The 19,550-nt window shown below is 38.6% G+C and overlaps 1 protein-coding gene across 2 annotated transcripts; it reads left to right on the top strand.

Moving 5' to 3' along the window:
- The first annotated feature begins 3,317 nt into the window (after positions 1 to 3,317).
- RPL22L1 (ribosomal protein L22 like 1) lies at positions 3,318 to 7,268 on the top strand. Of its 2 annotated transcripts, none has more exons than XM_006751379.3 (4): positions 3,318 to 3,421; positions 5,005 to 5,097; positions 5,263 to 5,384; positions 7,005 to 7,268. In XM_006751379.3, the coding sequence occupies exons 1-4, from the start codon at positions 3,413 to 3,415 to the stop codon at positions 7,147 to 7,149; spliced, it is 369 nt and encodes a 122-aa protein (XP_006751442.1). In that variant the 5' UTR covers positions 3,318 to 3,412; the 3' UTR covers positions 7,150 to 7,268. The 2 variants fall into 2 exon arrangements, with proteins under 2 accessions (XP_006751442.1, XP_006751443.1); XM_006751380.3 differs by having other exon boundaries at positions 3,323 to 3,421; positions 5,008 to 5,097.
- Positions 7,269 to 19,550: the final 12,282 nt, after the last annotated feature.

Below are 19,550 nucleotides of genomic sequence, written 5' to 3'. Positions count from 1 at the left end.
AATAATAAGAACAAATTATCACTAAAGTTTTTCCTAAATACACACTGAGAGAAAAGATGCATTGAAGCAAGCATAAATTTTTAATGATAGTTTTAAATGCTTTCTAATCAAATTAGTAAAGGAAAGACAAGCAGCAGTGATTTCAGTTCCTATTTCCCCTACCTGGTGCTCTTAACTTTCATTTATGAGTATTTGACAAACATTCAAGGTTGGAGGAGTTAAAAGCAATATTCTTCAGTGGTAATGAGTTTCTCTCAGTGCCTCATTGTCTGCACAGTTGGGCTGAACACATACTTTGTCAAAGCTGTGCAGTTTGCTTCCATAGGACTGTTTGTGCCATAATGTCATTTGAGTATTATTTTTCTGGAGATGGGTAGTGCTTTTCTATGTTGCATTCTAAGTAATTTCCCATTCACTATTTTTTTCTGCAGCTGTGGCTACTCTCATGTTTAACTCATCCACTGTTTCTGAGGTTTTCTATTTTTAATTTCTATAACTTATTTTCTTTTAGTCCTGGCCAATTTGATTGTTCCTGTTTCCCTTAACATATTTTAAATACTTTTAGCTTTTAAATATGTTCAAGACACTTATTTTATATTTTGTCTAATTCCAATGTATATTGGTCTGATTTCATAGGTTTTGGCAGGGTTGATTTTCATTCATAGTGGCTTGTTTTCCTATGTATTTAGTGATTTAAAAAAATTGTCAGTTCATACTTCTGTAAGTTTATCACAGGGAATCCTTTGTGCCTGGATCAAAAGTGCATTTCTACAAATAGCACCTGCATTTGCTTCTGCCTAGCACTACCAGTCCAAGCACACTTTAAACAACATTTTTAGATTGAAGCTTTTCCATGCTATTTGAGCTGAGCTCATCCTAGTTCCAAACTTATATGAGCATGCCTTGTCATTTCTGCCTCCAAAAAATTTTTACTTTCCACCAACTTAATCATACATTAGAAATTATAAACCTGTGTTTTAGCCCATTTTTCAAGGTGGCTACATATGGAGGGGTTTCTCCATGAAACTAATCTGCCATATTGTCCTTCTATATTTTATTTTATTGACTTATTCAAGCTCCAGAATCATGTAGATCAAATGACTGAAGTTTGTATTAGAAATATATCTCATATGTTACAGTATTTTATATTTGAATAACTGGAAAGGCAACTTCCCCTTATTCTAAATTGTATTGACTCTTTTCAGACATTTAATTCATATGTTTTAGAATCCATTGTCAAAATTAAAATATCTGGGAGAGGGGGGTTGACAGGCATTGTGTTCATACTGTATGTATAAAATTTGGGAAGCATTATGTACAATATTTAATCTTACCATCTGCACATTTCTAGTTAATATTCTTTTTAGGGTTTTCTCCCTAATTGGGAGAAATCTTTTTTTTTCCACTATAGTTTCCATCTAGTTATTTTGAGATTACTAGCTATTTTGAAACACATGTTTTTAATATCTCCTTTGTACAAATGACTTAACAGTTCTTTAGGGGTTTTTTTTGGTTTTGTTTGGTTTTGGTCATAACATGGAAGTCTGCCAAAAACAATGGAAATAAAATAGTGCCTCAATTAATGGCTTATTTTCAAAATACCCAATAGTGCATGGATCATTTCTGCTCTGCAGCCTGAGCAGCCCTTGAGGAGAAAATGCCAACTGCCTTTTTTCCCCTTAATGTTCGGAAAATAAGTGGAATTATTATGGTTCTTGAGGTAAACAACCAAAAAAAAAAATCTTCTTGAAATGGATTTCTCCCAGGAATTCAATACCTTTATTCAGACCCTACACATTATATGCTTCATTAAAGCATAGCTTCCACTATTACTAATCGCTGTCATAAAAGATATATGCAGTTGTCACTTTCTAGGGTCAGTCTCCAAATTAACAACAAAAGTCCACCCTATCCCTACCCCTGGCCCCCAGTATGATAGTTTCACCTCCATATAAAAAATTGCAAAACATTGAGAAGCATATCACTTTTCTGATCTGATGTCAACTTGCAATTCTTCAAAGTTCAAAAGCTATTTTTTCCTTTTGTCATCTAAACTATCACCACCCCACATCCACCCTCGTGTGCTTTGTCCATTTTAGTAGTTAGGTCTCAGCAAACATTCATTGAATTTTAATTGGGAAGCATTTTGGATGGAAGTCAAGAGTCCTGGGGTGTCATGAGCACACTATAAAGGAGCACACATGAGTTGTGTCTTTCCATAATGGCAGCTTTATTCAATCATAAAGCAAGGTTAACATAATTATAAAGCAGGTTCAGGATTCCAAACTCAATGACATTTCATTAGTGTTTAACTTGTTTTCTTACACATCACACATATTAAAGCACAAGAGAATCACATAACAAGATAAAACAAGGGGTAGGAAGTAAACCAAACGCAGTCATTTTGTGAGTGTGCAGTTGATATAAGGCCTCCCTTCGGTCTAAGCTCTCAGGACTTGCTACTTAAATATGTTCAAGCAGTGAAGATCTCTGTTCTGTCCCAAAACCATTTGGGCAGGGTCTTCAGGGCAGTTGCCTTTTTGATGTGGTCAGAAACGAAAGGGTCAGCATCTGGAAAGTCTTGACAGTTTCCTGCAAAAATCCTCCCTTTAAAGGAATTCAATCAGTCTAGACCTTTGTAGACCTCGTCTGGTTCTGCTGGTTATCAGTTTTTGGTATGGTCAGCCTGTGCTGGCTTCCAAGACATCTGGTCTTAGCTGCAATGCCCTTGGCTGCTTACATCACTGCTTGACCTAAGTTCTGCTTCACAGGAGTAACTCCATCTTAATTTCTACACAGGGTTAACTAAAACCCATGATAAAAGTGAAGCAACAGTGAACTCAACAAGTGAACAAGTAAGCAATACTTTTTTTTTCTTAAGAGTTTTTTCCTCGAGAATCTAGTTTATTTTGGCTCCCTCAAACAGTTATTTCCCTCAACGGTCATTTAGAAAACAAGACTCATAGACAAAACACAAATAAAGAAGTAACCTCGCCGTGGGGTCGTAATTACAGCGTAAGACAACCCAAAGCAACCTGAGAGCCTTGCCCTGATTGGAAAGAAGATCTAGGCGACTAGTGAAAGATGATTCCTCCATCCCTCGGTCGTGTTTATCTAGGAACTACCTCCCGTAACTGCGGAGACCTTTGTAGTCAACAGACGAACGTCGTCATTGGCGGAAAACCCTGAATCATTTTACTAAGGCAGCTAGCTGGCGCGCTCATGAAACTTGACCGCATCCGAAGCCTATCCTCCGCCTATCACGCCCGGGTTTCCTGGGTTACGGGCCTCCCCACGCTCTCTTCCGGGAGGCGGCGAGCATACGCTCTCGGCGCGTGACGCAGTACGTTTTGGTATAACTACGTGACGCGCGGCGGTCGCTTTCTCTTTGATCGCCCGACCGCCTTTCAAGATGGCGCCGGTGAGTGAGGGTGGGATTTTGGTGGGAGCATGTTACCCCAGTGTAGATGATTTTTGCCATCTAGCGAGTTGGGGATCTCTCATTTGAGATAAAGGGAGGGTAGAAATGGAGACTGGGTCAGGAACACAAGCACGATGGTAAGGTTCTCAGTTGTTTTTCGAGACAACCTGGCGACTGCCATGCGATCTAGTGGAGTTCTCGGTGGGCCCGGAGTTTGGATGAGTGGCGCTGGCCGCTCAAGGAAGGAGGTACAACGACGAACCGGACTAATGGGACAGCATTGAGCTATTTCTTTTCAATCTCGCTTCTAATAATGCCAATGCTAGCCTATTCGTTTGCTCTAGGAAGGAGATTGGGTAATCGGACCGGTCTGATGGCCTTGCCAGAGCGGAGGGAGCTCCGAGGCTACAAAAGTTTCAGAGAACTTTAGAACTAAATTGGGGAAGAAGTTTCTTTAATACCTCATGAAGAAACTTTTTAAAAGATAAAAGTCAAGACTCGCAGATGTAAAAGGAGCGTGCACCAAAGATTTTATGTTGTTAATTAATTAACAAGGGAATCAGTAAGGTATTTAAACCAATCCAAAGAGCATTTGAAAAGGTAGGTATATGCGACAATTTACCAGTTCAAAGTTTTGGATATTTGGGGGGCGGGGTACAAGTTACTCGGCTACCTAAAACCAAACTGGCATTAGTACTTGGTGTCCTTTTGGGTGGCTCTAATTTGGAGATGGCATCTTCTGATAAATACTGATTTGTCTGTTTTCAGTATATTGTCTGAATGTAATTGATAGTAGCCACAGCAGCATTTTACTTGGATAGCCCGATTATGCGTATTGGTCTGAGTGTTGGGTATGAAAAACTGAAGTTACGTAATTTTTTAAAATTGAAAGTCTTTACAGGACCTAAGGTCCCCTTCCCCTCTCTCACCTTTAACAACATAAGGATTTAATTCTCTAGACTTGAGTGGATAGAATATCCTCTTCTGGCACATAATTGAGGTTGGGCAAGGTAGTGTGTACTACCTGTGTCCCATAGGGCCTGGCCTGTAGTAAATAGTATCTGATAATTTAAAATTGAATGTCAGTGGTCTGGAAAATATTAAAAGCCCATAAAACTTAACTTGGTGATTGGAAAAGAATGGGCTTCATTAGACATTCAGTGGGTTTCAGTTTTAATTTACAATAGAAAGTAAGATTGATCCTTGTATTAATCTTTTCTGGTTGTAAATACAGGATTCTTTGGAATTTACTGATGAAGGGAACTAATAGTGGCTTGCCGTATGCTTCGAGCTTTCTTGAGTTTCGCACTTTTGAGACACTTGCATGGTGGGCAGGGAAAATTTCCTTTGGATTTTACAAAAACTTCGTTTAAACCAAGGAGTGTACCCCTTTTCACACAGCCTGGCTGAGAAAAAGGGTATATCCAATAGCTATGAAGCAATTTTTTAGAATTTTGGACCATTTCATATATATATGTATATAACATTACAGTACATTGTACATCTTTGGGCTGCTACAGATTTTAAAGTTTGTATATAAAGTGAGCAAAGTGAATAGTTGTAATTATGTGAACTATCTGTAGCAGAAAGACAAGAAGCCTAAGAAGTCAACCTGGAAATTTAATTTGGACCTTACCCATCCAGTAGAAGATGGAATTTTTGATTCGGGAAATTTTGTAAGTATCACTCTCCTCAGCTTGTTTTTATCATTGTAACAGAGTTCTTAATGATTAAAGTATGTAATATTTGATTTTAACCTAAGCTCTATTCCTAGGGTACCTTCCCTAGTGAATATCTAGGGTTTTCTTCCCTAGTTTTGCATGTTTTCTGTTTTAAAATAGGAACAGTTTCTACGGGAGAAGGTTAAAGTCAATGGAAAAACTGGAAATCTGGGGAATGTTGTTCACATTGAACGCTTCAAGAATAAAATCACAGTTGTTTCTGAGAAACAGTTCTCTAAAAGGTTGGTATTTGTTTCCCATAATACTTTAGGGAAATTATGGTAATTGTGAATATTTTATAGAATACATAATCCTTGTGTTTTCATAGGCAGGAGTAGATGTGTTGATGATAAGGTCAGGGAGATACAAACAAGTGTTTTGAACTTAATAATGGCCTATGTGAATGGAAAATATGTTCAGTAACTGGGCCAGTTGCTTAGGCTGGTTGTCAGTAAGCGTAATTTATTGCTGGAATATAGGCAAGTTATATACAGGGCTCCTGTCCAGTGCATGGTAGTCCCTGAAACCCAAATTATATATGAACTGTAACAATGTTAAATGTTTTAATATTAGAACATGTTGCAAGAAACATGTCTAATATGTAACATGAAAGTAATGTTCTGAAGTAATATAAATGTTTTCTTATACGTGTGGTTTTAAAGTTTTGGTGGTTTATTTAGTAGAGGCAGCCAGTCAAAGGTAAAGTCTAACATTTTGCCAGTTTTAGTTCGTTTAATTTACTTAAATACTAAGTATATGACGGCACTCTTGTAGGACTGGATAGCCAAGTAGGCAAGTACCTACCACTAAGGAGCTTAAATTCTAGTGGAAAGAGACGATGAAATATTAAGTAGTTGATAAGTGCTGTGTAAATGCATAAAAAGGATTTCAGGGTTGATATTTTTAGATAAGGTGGTCAAGAAAATCTCATCTAAATGAAGTGCTGGAGTGAGACAGGCAAATTAGGGAATTCCCAATTGTGGCTGAAAAAGACTGGTGGTGGAAGCTGAAGACTATGAACCTGTTGTGAGAATAGGTGAGCCGGTGGTGTTTTGGACTTAAGGAACAGTGCATGTTAGCTGTGGTTATGAATTCATCACTAGGGATTTGGGGATGAAAGATAATGTTCTCAAGGATCTTAGAGACATGAACATAATTATTATAAATGCAATCCTGTAATTGCTGTGTTGAAGGTAAGAGATAGGACATAAGAATTTGCAGAGAACCTGAGATGGAATGAAGTATTCCTAGCAGAGGGAACAACGTTAAGAAAGGACAGGGAAGCTCAAGTACTGCTTGATAGTTCAGAATTGATGTAAAGTGTAAATGAAAGAGAGTGGCTGGAGTGATGAAATTAGACCATGTTCAAAGCTTTATATAAGGACTGAGCCGTATGTTAATTGAAAATGTGTCAATAAACTTGTAAATGGATTCAGCCCTGTTGATAGATTTCCTTTTGTTGATCATGGAATTGAGGTTAGGGAGGTTGATAGTGGTGAAAGGAATGTTAACAATTAGTACATAATACATTTAAGGAATAAAATTGTACATTAAAAGGTAATCTGGTTATGGCAGTAAAACTGAAGGGGAAACTACTATTGCTCTTTTTAGCTTCAGCATAAAGGATGTTTATTTTAGGGATATGGGAGAATAGGGTTTGTAGGGCATCAACCTATTGTAATTGGGGTTGAATGGCCACCTTATTCTTAGATCCCCAACAACCTTGAACAATGTTGGATACAAATGAAATATTTTGGAGGGAACATTAAAGATAAATGAATACAACTGCATTATCTTCTATATAAGCCTTTGCATAGGAGATAATTGTATTTCTTAATGAAATTCTTGTCTTTATTTTAAAGGTATTTGAAATATCTTACCAAGAAATACCTTAAGAAGAACAATCTTCGTGATTGGCTTCGTGTGGTTGCATCTGACAAGGAGACTTACGAACTTCGTTATTTCCAGATTAGTCAAGATGAAGATGGATCTGAGTCTGAAGACTAGATGAAGCTGCCCCTTAAAGGGTTTTGCTTGTTAATAAAACAAATGAAGCATGGAAAAGAAAGAAACATCTAGAAATGGACTTTTAGTTTATTCATAAATAAAAAGCATTGTACTCTGTATGTTAAGTTTCTGCCTCTTTTATTTAAGTATATGCCATTTACATGATTCTGGGCTTTCCTTTGATAGTTTTTATAAGCAGTATTTAAATAGCCAATAGCTGGTAGAAATTTTTCAGAATTTCTGAAATTCATCCTTTTATGGGTGTCCTCAAGTTAAAGTATGTAGTGTTGTATAGGAAATACTGAAACACTGTATTGTGTATGACTTTATATAGTGAAATATTTAAAATTCTCTTGACAGACTTAAACATTTTTATAGTGTGTAAATTGCAATTCTGAGTGCCTAGAACAGTTCTTACACATATGCTTTTATTGAGTCACTCCTGCCCTCTGCTTCAGAGGATGCTGACTCCTAGTTAGTATAAAAGCTATGGGTGAGCATGGTACTGCTCTAAACCAATGTTTAATTGCCTATTAGACATCTCCAACCAGATGCCTTGTAGGTACTATAAATTCAAAACCTTCAAATCAGAACTCTTGATATCTTACTCACCAAATCTCCTGTGTTCCTTGTCTGTCCAACTCAGCCAGTTGGAATCTCGTCTCCTTTCTCAAGCTTCTCCCTGCTGGTAATTCTAAAAGTGGTGGTCATCTGTTGCTTAGTTCTCAGTGGATGGACCCTTTCCCCTAAATAAAGTAGCCTTTGAGCAAATAGAATGGTTTGGCAAAATCCAGATTGTGAGAGAGAGAGAATAATGGGAGAGAGGTACTGGAGCTGTATCAATTTTCTTGGTTTTCCAGTAGTCCCATGTGTCTCTTTCTACTTTTAACCTGAAAGTGGTGTCAGTACCTCAGATACTTGGGCCACGGGCCCTGATAGCAGTAGAAATAAAATAATGTCTTGACTATTAGAACCTAATGTACAGATTTACATGATTGGTTTGGGGAGTGTTGGGAATAATTTCATCAAGAGTGTCAATTCCCTTGACCATCAAGGACTTGTTGAGGTGCTCCCCAACATTAATGTTCTGCTCTAGTGCAGCGCCTTCGTTCTTTCCTAGTTGTAATAAGCCCTTAACGGCCCTGTTTGAATAGTTCACGTTTTCTACCAATAGTTACCAAGATCCTCCTGTCATTCTTTGTTGAGCATTGTGGATACAAGGGAGTAAAAACAGCCTACTCCTAGTATGGTTAGGGAAACACCAAATAATGCTATACAAACTGTTTCAAGTACAACAAAGGAGAGGAGTTTCTAAAAGCAATTTGATCTAGTCAGGGTAACGAAGTATTTGAGCTGACTTAAAACAGACATGGTATTAACTGGGAAAAGGGAAAAGGGTGTTTTGGGCAGAGGTAAAGTTCTCAGCACTTTGAGAATCTGGTTGGTATAGAGTACATTTGGAATAGAGTGGTGGTTATGAGGAAAATTTGGAAAGGTAAGGTGGAAACCAGCCCATGCAGGACAGAAAAACGTTTTAATCTTGAGAGCAATGGGAAGCTACTGAATTTTAAGTGAACAGTAATGTGATCCAATGAGATGTGCATTTTGAAAAAGATGTACGGCTGCATTGTGGAAAATCGTTTTCAGAGGGGTCATAGTAGATGCAAGGAGACCGGAAGGTATATGGCAGTATCCTGTGGCTATGGTAGGTGGCATTGGGGTGTTGGAGGAGATGGGGAAAAGTGGACAGATTTTAAGAGATTTCAGAAGATAAAATCTGGGACTTGGTGGTAGGGAGAAGAGTTGAGGGTGACATAATTGACTAGAAGATTGCATATGCTGAGTTTGGTCACAATAGGGGAAGGCAGGAGTAGGGGGGAAGTTCATTTTAGGCCAGGCTGAAGTTGAGGTCCACAAGATGTCCTTCTGAGGAAGGGTCTAAGTGAAGATGTCCACTAGTCTGTGCATAGGTGATAATAAACAGTGGGGAGGAGTGAAATTGCCTGTGGGGAGTGTAGAGTGAGGATTAAGTGTTGCAGACACCAAATGCCTCTATTCATCCCCTAGAGTGATCCTTCCAAATGATCTGATTGTGTTATTCAGATGTTTAAAATTATTCTTCAAAGTTAATTTAACATTAATGTGTGTTCAAGCCTGTGTACACTAAACCTTTAAGGAGTTGGCAGGTTAGTTGAGGCAAGCGAATTTATTTAACAATTTATTGAAAGCCATCTGCAGAATGCAGTATCACAAGTAGAAACACTTGTCTTTGTGAAGCTTATACTCCAGTGAGGAAGACAGATGGTAAAGTAAAATGTATGGTACATGGTAAATATTATGAGAAAAATAAGGGAGATAGGGAATGTAAGGAGGAAGGAGTGTTGCACTTGTAAATAGGGTCAGGAAAGGCTTTACCAAGAAGGGCTCAGCGTAAAGACCTAAAGGAGCTAGTGGATCCAACTAGATACTTATGGGAGAAGCATCCAGGCAGGCAGAAAGACTAGCAGAACAAAGGCCCTGAGGCAGGGGTGCCTCTGGTATATTCAAGGAACAATAAGATTTCTGTGATCTGAGCTGAATGTGTGGTGGAGAGTAGAAGGAGGTGAAATTAGAAAGGTGAGAGGTGTGTGTGTGCTTGGCAGAGGGTGGGTGGGGAGTGGAGGATGGGGTGTATGAGTTCCATTAAGCCAAAATGTAGCTGCTTAAAACTGTCAACTTACGGTTTCTGAGGGTCAAGAACCTAAGAAGCAGCTTAGCTGGGTGGGTCTGATTGAGGATTTCATGAAGTGAAAGGCTGTGAGCCTTGGCTGCAGTCATGTAAAAGTTAGCAAACTACTGCTTGTTTTTGCAAATAAAGTTTTATTGGAGCTGCAGTCCTGAACATTATTTTTCATATTGTATAAAATGGCAGAAGTGAATAGTTGCAATAGGGACTATAGGACCTGCAAGACCTAAACTATTTACTATCTGGCTCTTTAAGAAAATCTTTCTTTTGGGCTTGACTGGAGCTAATGATCTACTTCCAAGGTTGTTGGTAGAATATGTTTCTTGCCAGGTGCATTCTGCATGGAGCTGCTCATGACATAGCAGCTGGTTTTTCCTAGAGTGAGTGATCCAAGCCAGGAGGAGAAAGCAACCAAGATGGAGGTTCCAGTGTTTATAACCTAATCTCAGAAGTATTATGCCATTGCTTCTCCTTTATTCTATTGAGCACAGAGACCAAACTTGGAAAAGTGAGAAGGGATTGCACAAGAATTTGAACACCAGGAGGTGGGGATCTATCCAAGGCCATCTTGGAGGCTGGCTACTACAGGAGATATCAAGTAGGAAGAGCTGTGCAGGCCATCTGCTTCAGCTATTTTCCTGAGTACAATGAGGAACTACTAGTAGACTTGAGCTGAGAAGTGTTATCTGACATATTTTAAATGAATGATTACAGTGGAGTATTTTGTTAGTCTATGGTAAGAAGCTACGGGAATTCAGAGAATCTCAGACTAGGCATTCTGGCACGTGACTTCACAGTTTGGAAGCTATGAAGAATAAAGTCTTTCTGAAGGGCTAAAAGAGTCTCAGATTTTCTTTGCCTTGCAGCATCTCTACATGAACTGAAAAGTTTTTTTTTTAACTTGATTGGTTTTTGTTTTTTAATTTTTTTAATTGGTATATATTTTTCCATTCAATTCTGCTATATGTATTTGTATCCATAAATAATATATAACATTGTTTTGTGTCATTTTATAATTTGCAAAGTGGTCCCAACCTATGTATATCCTTTTGAATTTATACACTGAGTACAATTGTTCATGAGATTTGTGTTGATACCGTACAGATCTGGTCAGGTTTTTTTTTTTTATTTCTATGTAGTTTTCCATTGTATGAATATTTACATTCCCTGTGATTACCAATATTATTTGAATTTATTTTTACTATTTTTATTTTGTGTTTTTCCTGTTTATGCTTTTCCCTTCCTGCCCTTATTTAGGGGGAAAGGGAGTATCATGTGTTCTTCTTCTTTTTTAATGGTTAACCTTATCTCCCAACCCCTACCTGCTGGCCCTCCACACATACAACCTCTGGCAACCACCAGTCTGTTCTTCATATCTATGGTCTTGGTGAATATATATTATATATATATTATATATATTATATATATAATACATATTCCACATATAAGAAAGATCACATAGTGTTTGTCTTTCTGGGACTTATATTTCATTTAGGATATTGCCCTCGACATCCATCCTTATCAAAAATGTCAAGATTTCATTCTTTTTTATGACTGAATAATATTCCATTGTGTGTGGGTATCACAATGTCTTTATCCATTGATGGACATTTACGTTGTTTCCGTATCTTGGCTATTATAAGTAATGCTGCAGTGAACATGGTGGTGCATCTATCCTTTTGACTTAGTGTCTTCATTTTCTTTGGGTAAATACCCAGAAGTGGAATTGCTAGATCATATAGTAGTTCTATTTTTAATTTTTTGAGGAATCTCCTTACTGTTGTCCATAGTGGCTGCACCGGTTTACAGTCCTACTAATAATGAATATCTTCACCAATACCTGTTATTTCTAGTCTTTCTGATAACAGCCATTTAACAGGTATGAGGTGATATCTCACTGTGGTTTTGATTTGCATTTCCATGATAATTAACGGTGTAGAGCATCTGTTCATGTCCTTGTTGGCCATTTGTATATCTTCTTAGGAAAAATGTCTATTCAGATCTTCTGCCCATTTTTTAATTGGATTCTTTTTTTTTTTTTTTTTGCTATTGAGTTGTATGAATTCATTATATATTTTGGATATTAACCTCTCATTAGGTATATGATTTGCATATATTGTCTCCCTTTCACTATGTTGCTTTTTCACTTTGTTGTTCATTTGTTGTTTATTTCATCCATAAACTTGTTTGTTTCTCTAAATTTTAGTGTTTAAAAAATAAGGACTCTTAAAGCATAACTATTCTACCATTATCACACCTATACCAAATGAACAATATTTTCTTATGTTATTCAATGTTCAGTCAATGCTAAATTTCCCCGTATACCTCATAACTTTTAAATTGTGCAAATCAAGGTTGTAATAAGATCCAAGTGTTACAATGAAATGATGTCTCTAAAACCGCCTTTAACCTAGAGATTCTGACTCTCTCTCTCTCTCTCCCTACCCCCTACTCCCCAATTTATTTGTTGATCAAACTGAGTCATTTGTTCTGTAGAATTTTCTGCAATCTGAATTTCCATGACACATACCCCCCCAATCCCAGTGGTGTCATTTAACATATTCCTCTGTCTGCTGTGTTTCCTGTGAATTGCTAGTTAGATCTAGAAGCTTGATCAAATATTAGATTCAAGATTGATTCTTTTTTGGCTAGAATACTTATAGCTGTCATTGTGTACATCTATTAAGAGTAATATAATGTTTGCTTTCCTCTTTTGTCATGTTTGCTCCGCTGATGACCACTGCCTAGATTCATCATTTCCCTAGGAGATGTCAAATGGGGAAACTCTTAATTCTATCATTCTTTTTTCATTTACTGGCTGGAATGCACTTAAAAGAGGTACTTTGCCTTATCAACCCCAAGGTACAGTTCCTTCCTATAAGGAAGATAGGATAAGTACTTGCTTCTTTTCTGTTATGTACTAATTTTTCAAGTTAAAATATTTGATATGTTTTACCCATTATAATTACTTTTATTGATACTCAAATGGTCCCATATTTGACCAATGGGAGCCTCTTCAACTTGGCTCTTGAGTCCTGTGACAGAACCTCATTAGCGTTTTATTGCTTCCTTGGTCTCTGGTATAAGATATTTTAGCTCTTCCAAATTTCCTTCCCCAGATCTGGAATTATCCATTTCTCCAAGGAGCTCTGGATCATGTTCTAGGTGCTAGACATGTTCATTGCTATTGTGTTGGTCATTGTTTCTCGGCCTTTTCAATGGACAGAGCAAGGAAATAAATACATGTTTGTTTTTCAAAATATGTAAGAAATTTATATTGATACTTCCAATTCAAATTTAGCACGACAGAGTTTTTACCTCATCTATTGTATCATCCTATTTCCTTTCTCCATGCTGGAAATTTCAATGGCACTAACATAAGTACTTACTTGCTTTACCTCATAATACGTACATAATAGTCCCCCAAAAGCAATACCAATATTACTTCCTGTAATATAATTACTTTACAGTTAAGATTGTTTTGCAGTTCTTTTTGTCCTTATGGTATATCCCACTAGGAATGAGCAAAGTCCTATGTTTGAAAGCCACTAGAAATGATTCATCTCTCTCTGGTTTTGGCACAAACTTGATATACAGGTTCATTTGTTTCATTTTACTTTGGACTTTTAAAAGTTTACTTAAAATCTTTTTGTATTTTATGATTCTGTAATATATTTACAAGGTTCCAAAGCCCAAAACAAATTATGTTCACAGAAGTCTAGCTCCTTGTATTAGTCCCCTTCATTCCAGGTCCTCCCTCCCCCTGCACATAACCATTTAAGAAGAAATTTATGGTTTATCCATCCACTTTTTTAAAAGGTATATACCATTATTTAAATGATAACTTACTGTACATTACCTTTTTTCACTTCATAATATCCTGGAGTCAGTCACTTCTGTGTGGATATAGCATAGTTTACTCAATCAGTTCCCTACTAATGGGCATTTGAGTTGTTTCCAACATTTTGCTATAATTAGTGCTGCAGTGAAAAGCCTCCTGCACATGCCTTTTCTTATTTTTGCCATTAAATCTCTGGAGTGGATTTGTAGAAGTGAGATTCCTAGGTCAAAAGATAAATGAATGTGTAATACGTATTGCCAAATCCTACCCCCCCCCCCCACTATCCTTCCTACCAGCAATGTATGAAAATGTCCCTTTTCCTGTGGACTTACCAACAGATTATAGTGTCCATTTTAAGTTTTTTGGTCTATCTGATAGATGAGACGTAGTTTTCAGGATAGTTTAAATTTTCATTTCTCTTAGGAGTGAGAAGGAGTGCCACTTCATAAATTAAGGACCATTTGCATTTCTTTTCCTGTGGGCTGCCTGCTGATATCTGTAGGACATACATGGGATTCTTGGTCTTTTTATTCTTTATTTTTAGAAGCTCCCTCTAGAGTAAGGCTATTAAACCCTTGTCTGTGATGCTTGTTGCACATTTTCTTTTGTCACCTGTCTTTTCCCCATATTGATGGTGTTTATTTTCTCTTGTTGCTTTAGAAGCATTATTTTTATTTTTATGTAATTCAATCTATTAATCTTTTCCTCATTACTTCAGGATTTTGAGCCATGGTTGAAGACTTCATTCATTTTCTTCCAGTGCTCATATGGTGTCACTTTTAAAATTTAAGTCTACCTTCTATTTTGAATTTATCCTGGTTTACAGTTTGACACGTAAATCCAACTTACATTTCTTTTTCCCATGTAGCTACCCACTTACACTGTTAACCCTGATTAAAAAGTACTGAGGAAGCGCGAATTAGCATTGATTTTCCTACTCGTCTGGAAATCCTTGTTTGTGGTTATGCTGAGGTGGTTGCAGTGTCTACACTGACAGCTTTAGTGTGCCCACTCTTTTACAAGCTGGATGATTTAAATGCCGGAAGGGCCACTCTTAAATGATACGTTACCATTTATAAAGGCTTCTTTTCTGATCTTTCAGCAGCCCTGGGTGGCATGATATTATCTTCCCCACTTTGCATATGAGGAAATGAGTCTCAGATGAACTGGCTTGCCCAAGATCACACCATGCCATCCATCTCTCAGTCCTTACCCAGTGCTTCTCCCATCCTGGGGCTGACCTACTTCTTCACTGCTCAAGGCCATGGTCAGGCACGGGGCAGTGGAGGACCCAAGGTCGAGACCCTGCCTGTGCTTCCTCCTGGCCCTATAACCTTGGCCTGAGCTCTTTGCAACCTCAGCTTCCTCATCTATATGTAAAGAAGTGGTTGCAAATAGGCCATTGTTTATCAGAGTTTAGTAACCCTGCCTCCTTTTGATAAATGGATACTTTGTGTTGCCCTGCTGGTTCTGATTGCCCTCCCCATGATATGACTGATGCATAAATATGCACACCAACCAAGGTGTTTTGGGATTTCTATTCCAAAACACAGCAAAATAATGTTCTTTAAATTTCCCAAATATAAACTTACAGCGTTAAATAAGTTTTTTTAAGACATGCATGCTCCTTGAGAGTAGCATATGCCCCCTCCCCAGCTTGATGTGGTGAAGTTTTTCCCTGCCCTAGGTTTCTTTTTTTTTTTTTTTAAGATTTTATTTATTTATTTGAGACAGAATGAGAGAGAGAGAGAGCACATGAGAGGGGGGAGGGTCAGAGGGAGAAGCGGGCTGATGCGGGACTCGATCCAGGGACTCCAGGATCATGACCTGAGCCGAAGGCAGTCGCTCAACCAACTGAGCCACCCAGGCGCCCCTCCCTGCCCTAGGTTTCTATGATTCAAAAAAACGGACTGGGAATCAGGGATCTACTAGCTCAGTTATGATTGATTGGATATGTTTTCCCCCAAGGGAGAGATCTATTTTTTTTTAAGATTGTATTTATTTATTTGTCAGAGAGAGAGAGAGCGAGCGCACAAGCAAGGGGAATGACAAGCAGAGAGAGAAGCAGGCTCCCCACTGAGCAAGGAGCCCCATGCGGGACTCAATCCCAGGACCCTGGGATCATGACCTGAGCCAAAGGCAGACGCTTCACCGACTGAGCCACTCAGGCATCCCAGGATCTATTAACATACAAATACTCTCTCCGTATCTCTCTGAGGCAGGGTGGTGAATTATACAGATCCCAGGCATGTCACAATTGTGGGGTCATTGATTTCTGTTCTGCCAGGCCCTGTCCTGAGAGCTTATGGGTGACTTAAGATATGTTCTCTGTACTCAAGGAGTCTGCAGTTCTAATGGGGGAAGCAAACATAGGAACAAACAACCTTAGGTAACTGTGGTTAGTGCCATGATAGAGACATAGCAAGGTGCTTTGGAAACACCTATACCATGAGCAGTGGGAAAGGGAATCCGGAATAGCCTTCTGGAGGATGTGGCTGACCCTGAGCTGTATTTAAGGAAGGACAGGAATTAATGGAACAAAGAAGAACAAAGGGATTCTAGGCTATGGAGGGGTGGTGCCAGTGGCTACTACTCACTGGGGGCCTTCTCTTTTAGAATCTTTATATCCTACATCTCATTTAATCTCTCTAGCCATCCTGCAAGTTAGCTATTACTTCCCTTTCGAACAAATCAGAAAAGCAAGGGCTGAGAGTGCTAAACACCCATGGTCACACAGGTTCCAAATTAACACCTCAACCCAGGCCTGCCTGAGTTCAATGCTCATGCTCTGTAAATGGCTCAGTGTAAACATGTTTCTAAACTTCTCTCTGCCAGGTAATCCTTTCTCACAGTGATGCACATTCAGCTGGCTCCATTCAGCTTCTTGGGAGAACCAAGTTCTGTTGTTGTTGTTGTTGTTTTTCCCCTGTCTGAGACCCACAAATTGGCTTGATAGAGGTTGTCTGGCAAACATGTTTGTTGTAATAAAATCAATCATGGGAGCTGGCCCACTGCTTGGAAGGAACAACAGGGAAGATTCCTTACTTCATCACCCCTATACTTTTAGGCATGAAACAAGCTTTTACAATGGGACTTTTTCTCTCCCTTTTCAGCTGAGGCCCCAAAAACTGAGAACAAAACTAAAGGTGTCAAATATGCCCACTTTCCAAAGTGAGGTGTTTACAGTCTCTGCAGAGCTTACAAAAGAGCTGCTCCAGTTCCAGTTTTGTAAGCCTTAGTTCACTACCTACATGCAGGACATATGAGAAGTTGAAGACTCCTGGATGTTTGACTCACCCTTGAGAAATTAAGGCCAAAGGCAGTGACCAGAGCAGTTACCCTACAATGGCAGAGTAATGAGAGGTGTGTTTCCACAAATGCAGGGATAAACGAGTGTTTCTTCTGGAACAGATGTGGTCCATAGGGAAGACCAGGCCTGGGTCAAGTTTTCGTCCACCTAATAGAACTACCTGGAAGAAAGACGGATCCTCAAATGAAAGGAATCTGTATAGAATGGGCCACCAAATACTCAGGGGCTACAGCTAGTAAGTGAAAAGTCTAGGAAAATGCATTGCCCAGGTCACAACTGTTGCAGCTAAGGATTCGCAGTGATAAATCTTTGAGAAATTCAGAAATGTATCCTTCAAGAGAAATAAAAAGCCTTAAACTTCTTGTCCAGAGATCCACACCACCAAACCATAGCTCTTAAGTCAGAACTTTTCTGCTCCTTCCTTTTTTCTGTGGCCCCCCCCCTGCATTTCCAGCCCAACCCTGGAGGAGCCAAAGGCAGCTACTGAGGTTGGGGGAGGGGCACACTTGGAACCTGGCACACAAATTAATCCCACCACCTTTTTCTCTTTGCTCAAGCTGCAACACAGGTGTGCTAACACTTCGACAGAATTTTTGGTTTACTTCTTTTCCTTCCTCACTAGACTGTGAATACTTCAAGGTCAAATTGATCTCTGTGTGCATTTCTGGGTAAACTCCTAAAACTACAAATGGATCCCAAGTCAACTAATTAACATGACTTTTTATTCATAAATGTGGAAGGATCAACCAAGGATCACCCAAAATGAATAAAACAAACAACATCACAGAAAAACAAATGAGATGAACAAATTGAAACAACTGACCCAGAAATGGAAATACAAGGGACAGAAGAAAGTTTTCCTCAGCCTAAAGGAAACTTGAATCCGCACACTGCAAGGGCCAACTGTAAGCCAGGCAGGATGTTCATGTGGAAAACCTCATACTTAGATACATCTTGAAGAAATTTCAGAACTCCAAAGGATAAAGAGAAAATCCTAAAAGCCTCCAGAAGGAAAACAAAACAAAGCAGTTTACCTGTGAAGAAATTATCTTGAATGGGACCTACCCAGGGTTTCACTAAGTTTAGCAGCAGGAACATCTGGTTTTAATTTTAAACTGTAGCCCTCATCAACCACAAGAGTCCTTTGCTATTCCTGGACTTCATGTCACAAAGAGCCTACACCAGATGATTTCTGGGGTCTTTTTCACCTCAGATCTGCTGCCGATTCTTGTTGCTAAACTCCAGAGCTGATCTTGCCATTGGAGTTTACCTGATGAACCCCACCAAGCCGCTCCACTCCATCATTCTACAACATGCACAGCTTTTTACTGCCTTATGCTTTAAAGGAGCATGTGCATTTGCTTCCTGAACACATGCTGATTCATCAATTCAATCTTTCTTGAGAACAGAAACAATAGTTTAAAGTATAGTACTCTGTAAATAGAAAACACACAATAAACATCTGTTGGATTAATCTACCAACAAACTCCCATGAGCATCTGCAGTGCGTCTTGCACCACACAACATCGCAGAACTCAGAAAAGACCCTTCAGATCTCCTCCCAGAGTTTATCGGACTGTGTAAAACAGGACTCTAGTTCCAAGTGAATGTAATAGGTAGTACAACAACAACAAAACGCATGGAAGAATGCTCAGTTAAGCAAAATTAAACAACATTTCCTCACTTGGGGACTTTTCAGGTCTTTATTTGTGAGCCTCCATGCATTGGTTTACAAAAATGTACAGCATTTCCTCAACATACTGCATGATAGAACATTTTTACTTACCAACTCAAGAAGCATATTCTCTAGGTCTATCTACTGGCTTCCAAGAAATGCAGTGGATAAAGAACATGTTAAATCACACCAGGATTCAATCAATTAGCCATATCTAGAATGTGAGACATTCTACAAGATAAATGACCAGTTTCTTCCACAACAAAGAAGTAGCATTAACCAAAGGGGATGAGGCTGTTGCAGAATAAAGAGACTTCAGAAAAAAATCAACCAAATATAATGTGTTGGATTATGATTCAAACAAATCAAATGTAAATGGATATTTTTGAGACAGCAAAGAAAATTGAACATGAACTGGGTATTAAAAAATGTAAGCATTACGCATTTAAAAACTTAACTGTTGCTAACTTTACTGGGTTTGATAGTGGTATTATGGTTATGTTTTTATCTGTTAAGAGTCAACCAAAATAAAAAGGTAAACTGAGGCAAGCTTAAATTACTAGTAATAGAGTTTATTGGGGGATAGCAGAAGAACTGCAGTTTGGAAAATGTATGTTCTAGAAGGTACAGGTGAGTCTGTTTGGGGTGGACTGTATTTATGGGCACAGAGTGCAAAGAGGGGGAGTCTAGCCAGAGTCCACACAGTAAGTTTATTGGCTTGAGGAGGGTGCGAGTTTCTTGGTGGATGTTCATTGGTCAGGAGATAAGTGTCAGTCTTCTGTAAATCAGGCATTTATAGGAAATCAATCTCTCAGTTAAGTGTTGTTTTCCTGAACGTGCATATGTAAGA

This window comes from Leptonychotes weddellii, chromosome 1 (genome assembly GCF_054177405.1).
Source record: "Leptonychotes weddellii isolate Sample4059 chromosome 1, ASM5417740v2, whole genome shotgun sequence".
Taxonomy (NCBI): domain Eukaryota; kingdom Metazoa; phylum Chordata; class Mammalia; order Carnivora; family Phocidae; genus Leptonychotes; species Leptonychotes weddellii.
The sequence above is the reverse complement of the archived record's forward strand: the minus strand, read 5'-3'. Positions and strand labels throughout refer to the sequence as shown.